Source organism: Aegilops tauschii, chromosome 2 (assembly GCF_002575655.3).
Source record: "Aegilops tauschii subsp. strangulata cultivar AL8/78 chromosome 2, Aet v6.0, whole genome shotgun sequence".
Taxonomy (NCBI): Eukaryota; Viridiplantae; Streptophyta; class Magnoliopsida; order Poales; family Poaceae; genus Aegilops; species Aegilops tauschii.
The window spans coordinates 155,571,007-155,583,249 of NC_053036.3; the positions used below are offsets into that span (position 1 = coordinate 155,571,007).

Genomic DNA, 12,243 nt, shown 5'->3' on the forward strand with positions numbered 1-12,243 from the left:
ACGTGCCGCTCCCGTGCCGGTGGCGGGAAGGAGAATCCAGTGCCTTCACTTTGATTAGTACTTTATGTTAGTTTTTTTAGACCTCGCTGGTGCGGCGCTCGGGCGGATGGTGGTGCTTCTTCTTTGAGTTTGTCTTTTGGGCTTCAATCCTCCTCGAGTTCATCTATTTGGACGTAGTCGACGAAGCTGCGGCGTAGATTCATGATGTCTCCTTGAAGTGGGGTTAGGGTTTCCGTCATGTGGTGAGATTTGGCGTCAGGTACATCAAATATATGTAAGGGTTCAACGACAATGACCGCGGCTCTAGGGCGTTGGTGCTTAGGGGCATGTGCACGAAGATTTTCCGACTGTCATCGACAAGGTCAAGCCGACTACGATAGAGGAGCGACGACGGCGATGCGCCGGCGACTCGTTCTGGCGACAGTAGTGGTCATTCGGTGGTGTAGAAATCTCGATGTAGTTTTTACTATGTTTGAGATGCTTTGCAGCTCCGATGAACTTTTATAATAGACATGATCCTTTTTGTAAGAACAAAGTAGTATTATCAGACATTCTTGTGGCATCGTAATATCCTTGCGCTCCCGATTATCAATAGACATGACATTATGGAGGTGTTTAATAGGTTGCATCGTCTTTGAGCTAATTTGCATTTGTGACTGAGTTGGACCTGGTTGAGGGAATGCATGTCAAGAACCATGTTCTACACATATCCTTGTAGGTTGCATATAGGTTGGCTGCACTAGGGAAACAATTTCCCCCTAACATTTGGTGGCCTGCGTTGGGCTAGGTTGATGCACTATGCAATGTTTGGTTGTATATACACTGGACCAGATTAAGAGTTAAGGCCTAGTTTGGCAGCGCTGTATTTAAAATACCATAGTATCTCAAAACTTCGGTATTGCAACGCGTGGGTGATGAATACTACGGTTTTAAAGAAACTGCAATTTTTTTTCTCAGTTTTAGAAAAACTACCGATACATTTGGCTGATGTTGTTTTACTGTAGTTTTGGCCGATAGTCACACAACTTAATCTAACTTATACTACACGTACGGAGCTACAGGACCGGATGCGACCGGCTGCATGCAACGCTGTATGGTCTTCTGATCGCTGAGCTAGGAAGTTGCAGACGTGATCGGCCGTAGCTAATTACAAAGAATAGGAATCGATATCCTATTTTAACTAGTGTGGTGCAAGCCATTGAAAGGATACTGCCGTGTGGTTAGTTATGCTTACAAACCAAGCTGCACGACAGTCAACCAGCGGATAACACGAGCAACTTTTCCCCAGTTTCAGAAAAAAGAGGTCCAGACCTCTTTTTTAATACTCCAAAAAAACCACAGTATCAACAATACCACTGTTTATGAAACTGCAGTTTTTGGTATAGCCAAACGCCTCAAAGTATTCAAAACTATAGTTTTTCAAAAAACTATGATATTCTAGTAATACTTTAAAAATACTTTGCATCCAAACGGGGCCTAACCATTACACGTGACACACACAGTTACAAATAGCGTTTATATCTACTGCCATGTGGCCCTGGCGGATGGGCTCCATTTGTCATAAACATAGTTAATTTTTAACCAATCTATCACTGTTGTTTTCTAAAATAAAAAAACCACAATTGTGGTAGGTATTAGAAGCTTCTCAAAAACAACAGTTTTTTAAAATCCTAGCCTGAATCGTTGCAGATTGATGGTATTTACTACAATGTGTTCTCATATGGCATGTTTATGATTTTGATTTGAGTGATTTTGATGGTTTAAAGTGTAAATTACCGGAAAGCTTAAAATTAATGGGGATTATAGCTTAGCACACTCGCCAATCAACGATGGTTTTTCCTCCTCCTGAAGCTAATCTAGGGTTCTTCTGCCTCCCGTCGGCGTCACCGCCGGTCTGCCACGTCTTCGGTGGCCTTAGGGCCATGGCGGTGCAAGGGGATCCCGGCTCTTGTCGACAGGAGGGCTTTATTTTTAGATGTTTCTTCGAGTTTTGTTAGGGTTTGTCTCCTGCTAAGGAAGACGAGACGGCGGCGGCTGTCTGAGGATGGAATGATGGTCTACCCGCCTAGCCCCCGTCTCGGTGGTGCGTCTAGCGACTAGCGTCGTTGGTGGGCGTGTGGAGGTGTGTCTCTGGCAGATCTATCCTTGGTGGATTTGCTCAGATCTAGTCATAATTCGTCTACGTTCGTGTGTTTTCAGTTTAGATCCTTTCGATCTACGCTACTCTTCAACGGCGACAATTGTTGTTCTACTGTGTTGGTCCTATATATATGGCCTTAGCACGACGACTCTCGACTGTCTACTACAACAAGTTTTGTCCGATTCTGATTTTGGGGGGGGGGGGGGGGGGGGGCAATGACAGCGGCGCACCTTTGGCTCGTTTTAGTGCTTATAGTTGTCGCTAGATGGTCTACGGATCTGAATGTAATTTTTATTATTTCTAATGTTCATTGTACTGCCACGATTGAAAATGAATAGATTAAATTTTTTCAAATAAATAAATAAACATCAACGATGGTTTTATATACAAGCACTACTACTACATTATGCACTTACCAATCAGTGCCTCCGACGCAAAAATAGCACTGCTCCATCGTGGACGGGCGGCACCGTAACTAAGCCGACCTCCAATCGCGATCGACCAATCGCCGTCAGCTGTCATACACTCGCAGACGCCCCGTGTCCCTCCAAGACCAGCAACGTGAACGTGAGACGAGACAAAACCTCCCCTTGTCCGCACCCCGCACCTACCTTATCAGCCCAACGAACCAGCCTGCTTGCTTCCTCCAACGGCCGGGGCGGGAGGGACCTGGCCGGCCGGCCCCATCAGCACACCGCCGTCCCCGTCCTACGCCTAAACAAATCCAATCCGGCCAGGGCAAGAGCCGGGAGCTCGTCGGTGCCGCAGAATCTCCCCGTCACCCCGAGCCGGCATCCCGATGCGTACCACAACGACGCCAGAATGATTGCACCATTTTGCCAAAGATATTCCTGCCATAGTCAGTTTTGTTCTGGGATGCGGTCGTCTTCTTGGCTCCGATCAAAAGAGACATTGATAACCTTGCAGACATCTTGAGGGACTTCGGTGAGGTCACGGGATTGTGCACCAATCTACACAAGAGCTCTTTTGTGCCCATCCATTGCAACCACCTCGATTTGGGTCGCCTAACCCAAAGGTTCCCGGCAACTAGGACCTCCTTCCCCCCTGCGATACTTGGGGCTCCCTCTCTCAATTTGACAATTAAGGTTGGTGGATCTTCAGTTTTTAGTAGACAAGGTTGCGAGCAAGCTAACAACTTATGAGGGCAAAAACATCACCACCATCGGTCGAACTCTCTTGTCAAGTCCGTGATCACCTCTCTGGTGGTCTACCCCGCCACACCGTTGGTCATCCGGCCAACCATCCTTCTCAAGGTCAACAAGCTGGAGAGAGCTTTCCTTTGGTCTGGTTCAGACAAGACGACGGGAGCAAAATGTAAGGTGAATTGGGAGATTGTTTGCCGGCCACTTCAATATGGGGGACTCGGTGTTCTCAACACCAACAAGTTTACGCGTGCCCTACGGTTGCGATGGCCGTGGTATGAATGGAAGGAGCCCATCAAAATGTGTGTGGGGATGGGAAACCCATGTGACGAGGAGGACCTAGAGTTTTTCTATGCATCTACCACTATCATCGTTGGTAACGGTGCAAAACCCCCCTTCTGGGATCCACCTTGGCTCCTTGGGCGCAAACCGAAAGACATTGCCCCGCTCATCCACGAAGCGTCCACGAGAAAGAATTGGAAGGTTCGAGAGGCCCTCAAACACAACGCGTGGATTCTCAGGATCAAACCTCCCGCCAACGTCTCCGCAGAGCACATCACACAATTCTTCACACTTTGGGCGCTTTTGCCTGAGGTCCAACTCGATGAGCTCACCGAGGACGACATCCTGTGGAAGCATATGGCTAGTGGGCTCTACTCGCGGCATCCGCATACAAGGCGCAATTTTTAGGGATGGTTCTCTCACCCATGGATAAAATGATATGGAAGGCTTGGGCTCCCCCAAAGGTTAAGTTCTTTGCTTGGTTGGCTCTACAAGATAGAGTTTGGACCGCCGATAGATTGGCGAAGCGTGGGTGGCCCAACTGTGCTCTCTGCCCTCTCTGTAAGAGAGTGCAAGAATGTGGGTCTCATCTCTTCTTCAAGTGCCGCTATACTCGAAGGCTAAGATCTTTGATCATTGACAAATACCACATTCTCGGACTTGACACCTCCGGTTGGCCCTTGTTCGACTTGGTTGAGGCTTGGTGGGCAAGTACCTGCGACAACGACACGCCAAACCGCCAAGCTAAGGCGTCCCTAACCATGCTTGTTTCATGAACTACCTGGAACGAGCGAAATGCAAGAGTCTTCAAACAGAAGAGCGCACCGCCGACTACATTGCTTGCCTCCATCGAGACCGAGGCCAACCTTTGGATCATTGCCCGTGCAAAGAAATTAGGGTCTATTATTTTGCGAGAGTAATCTCATGTCGTGTATTCGGGTTACTTGTAACAAACTCTATTCTTCCTTATTTAATGAATGAGGCAAAGCTTTTGCCTCCGTTTCAAAAAAAAATTGTTCTGGGAAAGTGGCGGTGATTGGCGAACTGATGGGTCAATGGCAGTAACTTGCGCGACGGGACGGGCACTCAGACAGACATGAATCCCTCGAACTGGCCACCATCTGTCCATGCATCAACGCATGTGCCATGTGACCTTTTGCTTAGCGAATGTTGTACCTGCCAGGTCAAATGAACTGGCCTCCCCGTCCCGTGACACGTGCAGCAAGCGAGGTCCTCGGTCAAAAGATGTCCCGATCCCAACTTGCCAGCGACTTCCACGGCCCAGTGGCCTAACAATCACCGGAAGAAATTAAGGTGACCTGGCGTGCCGAAACTGCACTGTTCTGTCATGTGGGGGCCACACGTCAGAATGTTACTACTAGTATCTGACAAGTACTGCCAACTTAATTTGGTCCTGGTATCTGATCATCTTTCGAATGGTCAGCCAAATCACTATCGGCCCGTCCACGACGGTTCCATCGAGAGGATTAAGGGCCAGTTCTTTTGGTGGCCTCTAGAATAAGCTGCAAAAAGCTGCCCCCTACCCAGCTTATTCTAGAAGCCAACCAAGTTTACTTTTTTAGAAGCCTAGAAGTTAAGACTTGACTGATAGGCTTCTAAAAAAATTTTTGATTGGGCTTCTAGAATAAGCTGGGTAGGGGGCAGCTTATTCTGGAAGCCCAAAAAAATTAGCAAAAGAACTGGCCCTAAATGTGGAAAGCCCACCACATACACACAAGAGAAAAATCTGCAATGTGCACCCAGGTTTAGTGGTCACCACTTATCGACAACCTTAACAATCTATAAAGATCCTGTCCTACTATTCCTTTAGCAACTGGAGTATACTGTACACGGAGGCGGCGATCTCGAGGCAGCGTACACGATAGACTGTAGACTACCACGACGACGAGAAAGTGATTGCACGGCTCCCTTTTGCACGATGCCACCTTGACACGAAAAGTTTCCAGTTCCTCGCGCCCTTGCTTGCCACTGCAGGAAAGGAGTTCATTCGGTGGTGCAGTCCCAAGTTTCCTATTCTTTTTCTCGAATAAGTTTTGCTATCTTGTACCCAAAAAAACAACAGTGAAGTCACACAGGTAGTACCACGAACCGTCGAGCAGGAACTGTGCCCTTTGCCGTAGTACGACGGGGTAGGGTAAATGGAAAAGTGAGAGGCTCTGGTCTGGGTCGCTTTACCGCACCGGCGGGGCGGAAACGGTCGCGACGGCTTTGAATTGAACGGGGCAGCGAGGAAAATCCTGCGCCGCGACGCGCAAAACGAGGCGAAACTGCAAGGAAAGCGAAAAAGGGCAGGCCATCACAAGAGATCCATCCATCCACCCATCCGTCCAACTGGTCGAGCCGAGAACACCTCGTCCCTGTCGTCGCCTCCCTCCCTCCCCGTCCGCCGTTCGTTGGCTCGTCTCTCTTCTTACCCACCTCGCTCCCTCCCTCCCGGAAATCGCAAGATTTTCACCGGCTTCCCGTTGACGTTTCCGCCACTGCGGCAGCACAATTCGAAACCCTCCCGCACACTCCCCTGGCCCTCCCCCTTCCGTGCCTAGGCGGCAACGCTCCTTCTCGCCTCCCCTCCCATCTCCTTTATAACCGAGCGGGCGGCCCCTCCCGCGTGAGGCACCGAGGACGGGGGCAGAACCGCAGCGCAGCCGAGCCGAGACCAGACCAGACGAACCGCGCCGAGCCCTACCCTCCTCCACCACCGGGTCTCCCTGCGAGGGCGGAGGAGCGACATGGAGCCGGCCGAGAAGAAGCCGCCGGCGGTGTCCGACCTCGGCGCCTGGGGGATGAACGTCGTCAGCTCCGTCGGCCTCATCATGGCCAACAAGCAGCTCATGTCCTCCGCCGGCTACGCCTTCTCCTTCGGTACGCCCCTCGCTCTGTCCCAGATCTGGATCCGCCGCCTTGGGGGGCTTGTCGCAGGCGGATCTGACGACTGACGCGCTCCTGTTTTTGTTTGTTTACCCTCGCCTGCGCGAATGCAGCCACCACGTTGACCGGGTTCCACTTCACCGTCACGGCGCTCGTCGGATGGATTTCCAAGGCCACCGGCTACTCCGCCTCCAAGCACGTCCCCCTCTGGGAGCTCGTCTGGTTCTCGCTCGTCGCCAACGCCTCCATCACCGGGATGAACCTCAGCCTCATGCTCAACTCTGTCGGGTTCTATCAGGTATAATATGCTTTATGCCTGCGCTGCTGCCTATTGGCCATTGGCCATGAATAAGAATACGTGGCCTTGATCTGTGTCTGAAGAACGTGTGCAAACTATTCCAATTTGCAGATCTCCAAATTGAGCATGATTCCGGTGGTTTGCTTGATGGAATGGGTACTCAACAGCAAGCACTACACAACCAAGGTTATATCAGCAGTGGTTGTCGTCGCAGCGGGCGTCGGGATTTGCACCGTCACCGATGTGGAGGTCAATGCTAAGGGCTTCATTTGTGCTTGCGTGGCTGTGTTCTGCACGTCGCTGCAACAGATTGTGAGTTTATTTTCTCTGTCTGGATACAATTTGTGCATTTTAGATTCCTGCTTACTTAGAAAGTTAAATACTGGGCGTAGATACCCTAATTGGAAATGTTTCCTAAGATTTACGTACGTCGTTATGACTTTCACAATAGTTGGAAGTTGTACGACCAATGATGATAACGCCAATTTTCGTATGTTGTTATAACTTTTTCACTATTTGAAAGTTGTCTGGCCAATTGCGATAACGCCAAGGTGTTTTGCTGATAACGAGCAAATAGGTGCTTTGGTGAAACAATGTCCTATAGAAGCCAAATATTCAGTAGCTGGGTACTGTATGGTTCAGCTCATTCAATGATTTCACTTTCTGGTGCAGTACTGTTGTATCATCATTATTGTTTTTTTAAAACTGAGTATCATCATTATTGTGAGTTGTCGTAGTTACTGTGCCTTGGTGTGGATTTTCAAATGTGCCCAGTTAAAACTGTGCAACAAAGAAATCTCATGCTAACAGTGTGATATGCCTGTTACAGGCCATGGAACCAAAACCAACATTTTCATTGTCAACCTGCAGTATGCTTCATGAGTAAATAAATCACATCATCTCTCAAAAATAAATAAATCACGTCATATAGCTGCGGTGGTAAAGCTGCTGCCTTGTGACCATGAGGTCACGGGTTCAAGTCCTGGAAACAGCCTCTTGCAGAAATGTAGGGAAAGGCTGCGTACAATAGACCCAAAGTGGTCGGACCCTTCCCCAGACCCTGCGCAAGCGGGAGCTACATGCACCGGGGCTGCCCTTTATATAGCTGCGGATTACAGTTGAATTCTCTGATATCTGTATTCTCTTGCCTTTTGTTGCCTTGCATCGTGGAACATCCCTTTAAAATTCTGCGGTTACTTTTGGGCTTGCTACATCTTGGGATGATAATGTATTTTGGACTTTTCATGGGCGATGTTAGATACATAATTGTGGCCTTGAAGTTTTGGAAGATGATTGCTGATCTTAGTAATGTCAGTACATTGTTGATGAAGAGTTGCATTTTTAAACTGAACGCTAACGGGATTCCTTTTTTCCGTTTACAAGTCATGTTCCATAAAAACACGTATGCAGTTTAATAAATTCCACTATGTTTTGGGTTCTGACAATACCTGTTCTTGTTCCAGACAATTGGCTCCTTTCAGAAGAAGTACAACATTGGGTCATTTGAGCTGCTGAGCAAAACTGCACCAATACAGGCAGTGTCACTTATTATACTGGGTCCCTTTGTGGATTACTACCTAAATGGGCGTTGGCTATTGAACTACAGTTTTTCAACAGGGGCAACTGTAAGTTCTCACTCCTGCCACATAATTTTCAGTTAATGAAACAATGCCTTGTATCTTCTGCTATAGATTCGTGCCAATGTTAACTAAAGTATTTGAATTTATGACATTTTCCATTCCTCTACTGCTCAGTACCCCTCTGTAATAAGTTAGCAATTTCCTTTTCCAATTCATCTGATCCTGTCATGGAGCTGTAACAACACTGATTTTTCTCTTATTTGTTTTCTATGTTTTGTTTAACATCCTTCTTAAGAAACACGTAATTTATGTTATATGACTTGCGGTTTCCTGTTAGCCGCAACAATACTTCTAGCTTGTGGTTATAAATGCAGTTCGTGGTGATGTTTTCTGTTTTAATCATCACGCAGCTCTTCGTGTTGCTTTTAATGCTTTGTCAGGAAACAGCTTGTGTATGTTCTAACAATCTCCTGTGTTAATCCCTTTACAGTTCTTCATACTGCTTTCATGCTCCTTGGCTGTCTTCTGCAACATGAGCCAGTATCTCTGCATCGGGCGGTTCTCTGCAACCTCTTTCCAGGTCCTGGGCCACATGAAAACGGTGTGCGTGCTGATCCTCGGCTGGGTTCTGTTCGACTCGGCTCTCACCATCAAGAACATACTCGGGATGCTGCTCGCCATCATGGGCATGGTGGTCTATAGCTGGGCCATGGAGTCTGAGAAGAAGGCCACCTCGGCGATCCCGCGGAACAAGAGCGACATGCTGGACGGGGAGGACGTGCCCCTCAAGTCGAGAACGAGCGGCATTCCGCTGTCCTCTGATGACCTCGAGGAAGGCCCGATGAAGAGCTAGCCTGTCGCTGTTATTCATTCATTCTTCTTGGTTCTTTTGTATGTGTTTGATCCACAATGTCCGCCAGTCCAGTCCTCGAAGCTATCGACAGTCTTGTTAATTTTGCCTCTTGCTTGCTGGGTGGAGTTCCATCATAGGTGATGACGACCCCGGCCGGCCGGCCTCGGCGTAGATGACCACCACTTAGGAAATTTGTCAAGGCCGATATGGGCCGAGCCATGGTGATTCGTGATGGCTGTTGTTATAGACGACAACAAATTATACTTATATAATGGAATACAGGTGTTCCCCCGTTGTAGCATCCCGGTGAATGCTTGCGATTATTCCTCCAGGGTTCGCTGTCGTGTTTTGCCGTGGCAATCGTGGTTTCCGTCAGCACCATGAGTGGTGGTGTGTGCATTGGTGTCGTGCGCCTTGTCGGGGTTGCCGGCTGCCGGCCTCACATGGGATAATGGGTGGGGCTTTGCCGGTGGCAACGTGGCCGTCGGCAACGAGGACGTGGACGGCGATGCTGCCGCCGGCCCATCGAGGAAAGCCGGAATCAGTGGCAAGGGTATCCTTTCACTGTTTGCACGTATGGTTTCTTCAGTTTGCTTTTCTCGAGTGCGTCATGTGCCTTTATTCAGTGATGGCACCGAACTGAAAGGGAACAACTCTCGATCGGGCATCAACCAAAGCAAAAGAGAAACGGGATCTTTGAAAAAGTCTCAGCGAGGAACTTAGATCATCTGGTCCCGAAACCGTTGGATGCCCGATCATACTGTTCCAAAGTACCATATCGGGTCCAGGAATGCAAGTCCCCCCGGTGCAGAACACACAATGGGCCTTATGATCATCTATTTAAATAGTTGTAATCTAATACCGTTTCTCAAAAAGAGAAAAAGTTGTTATCTACTACTCCCTCCGATCCAAAATAGGTGTTGCAGTTTTGAACTAAGATTAGTTCATCTTGGTTCAAAATTGCGACACTTATTATAATCGGAGGGAGTAGCTATTTCTCTCTCTCTATGTCGTATGACACTCCACTAAGTCATACATGTAGTTACATATTACATTCCATGCATATAGTTACATTCTTTTTTTTTTTTGTTTTGCAGATGAACAAGTTACATTCTTTTGACTAGCCAATCCATCATAAGTAAAAGACAATTCTATTAATTTTGTGTAGACATGGACGGCATATGTGTTAGAGCAAATCTAAGTAGTTCATGCACAATTTCTTAACAAATGATATGACATTAAGTTCAATCGAAAAGTTGACCCGCAAAAAAAACTTCAATCTAAAAGTTTTTCCCTTTTATACATCGTTTAGTCACATGCTTCAAATATTTTATTATTATTTAAATATAAACCGAGAACACTCTTACATTTTCTTTTCTACTAGTCTTAGATATCTTGTACCACCTATTTATGCTTATCTTAACATGGCTTCACAAGAAAGTGCGGGGCATCATTTAGTTTTTGAAATGACAGTAACAGAAATCTATTTTTATATTAAAGAATGCAACACATATTTGTCTAACGATACTTAAAATTATATTAGATGTTCTTGTTACAAAGGCAAGTAAATTCTTCAACCGCAACAGTGGCGTCCCCTGGAAAATTATGAATAACCAGATGAACTTTGAGCCAGAGTTGCCACCGCACTCCCCTACACACTAGCCCCCGACATGAGACAAGACAAAACCTAGGTTCCATCTATACCTCACACCGGCAAATCAAACCAACGCCACTAATAAAACCACAACTTCTGTGACATGAACATGGAACTCGATCTATGTCGACGGCCAACACTACCGCTAAGGGCAACTTCAACGGGGCGACACATTTCATCCACCCCCACCCATTTCCGCCTGCTCGGACCAAAAACGACGACCCAACGCATTTTGCTGTCCACCTTCACCCATTTCAAGCCCAATTTTGGGTTAGGTTTGTGTCCGCACGAACACGCCACGAGCGCTGCCGTTGTCCTCCCTGGCCCGCCCACTAGTGGCACACCATCTCCAGTCCACCCTTCCCTCTCCCAAATCTCGTGCCCGCTCTAGAAAAATTCCATGGCTGACGCACCCACCCCCGTCGAAGCCGCCCTCGTCCCTGTAGTGATCGTCCTCGCGCCCTAGTGAAGCCGAAGAGAGAGCTCACCCCGGAACGGAGAGCCGCCGAGACGGTGAAGCGGGCAATCGGAGGAGGAAGGTCAAGACTCAAGACAAAAGAAGAAGCCGCCACTACCATTCAAGCACGGGTCGTCGCTGTGGACGTCGAGGCCAAAGTCGCCCAAGTCACCCTCCTCATGCTAGGGATCGTCCGTGAGCTGACCCTTGTCGTAGTCTCCATCGCGGTGGCTAGCTCGGGCTCGTCGCCCGCCCGCCCGCCCAGGCTTTTGGAGTTGCCCTCCATGTCAACATTGCCGCCGACATATGGGTACCTACCCGGACACGACCAGACAACGTCCTCTTCTCCACCTCACCTCGGGACGACTCGCTGGAAATCCGCGATTTTGCGTCGATCGTCCCCGTGGCGCCTTTCATTGATCTCAACGCCGCACCTATGGCCGGCGAGTCACCCGTGACGCAGAGGAAGCCCCCGCGGGTGGTCTCCCCAGCCAACCCCCGATGCCCGCAACCTATTTGGTGAAATGCTGACCCCGACGCCGGACGGCATGAGTGATACATCTCCTACGTATCTATAATTTATGAAGTATTCATGCCATGTTTACAACAATTTTATATGGTTTGGTGCACTTTATATGATTTTTTGGAACTAACCTATTGACTTAGTGCCCAGTGCAGGTTTCTGTTTTTTGGCTGTTTTTCGTTTAGCAGAAAATCCATACCAAACGAAGTCCAAATGCCACAAAAAGTTACGGTGATTTTTTTGGAACATAAAAGACCACCGAAGCATGAGAAAGGATCAGAGGACCCACGAGGGAGTCACGAGCTCACCCCATGCTCCCTGGGGGGCGGGGGGGGGGGGGGGGGGATAGGGAGTATCCTCTGTGCTCGTGGGTCCCATGTAACTCCGATTAGCGTGGAACCAAC

General features: G+C 48.4%; 1 protein-coding gene across 1 annotated transcript; it reads left to right on the forward strand.

Moving 5' to 3' along the window:
* The first annotated feature begins 5,915 nt into the window (after nucleotides 1-5,915).
* On the forward strand, nucleotides 5,916-9,506 carry LOC109736632 (UDP-rhamnose/UDP-galactose transporter 2). Its single transcript, XM_020295843.4, has 5 exons — nucleotides 5,916-6,468; nucleotides 6,588-6,772; nucleotides 6,884-7,084; nucleotides 8,236-8,397; nucleotides 8,843-9,506. The coding sequence occupies exons 1-5, from the start codon at nucleotides 6,336-6,338 to the stop codon at nucleotides 9,203-9,205; spliced, it is 1,044 nt and encodes a 347-aa protein (XP_020151432.1). The 5' UTR covers nucleotides 5,916-6,335; the 3' UTR covers nucleotides 9,206-9,506.
* Nucleotides 9,507-12,243: the final 2,737 nt, after the last annotated feature.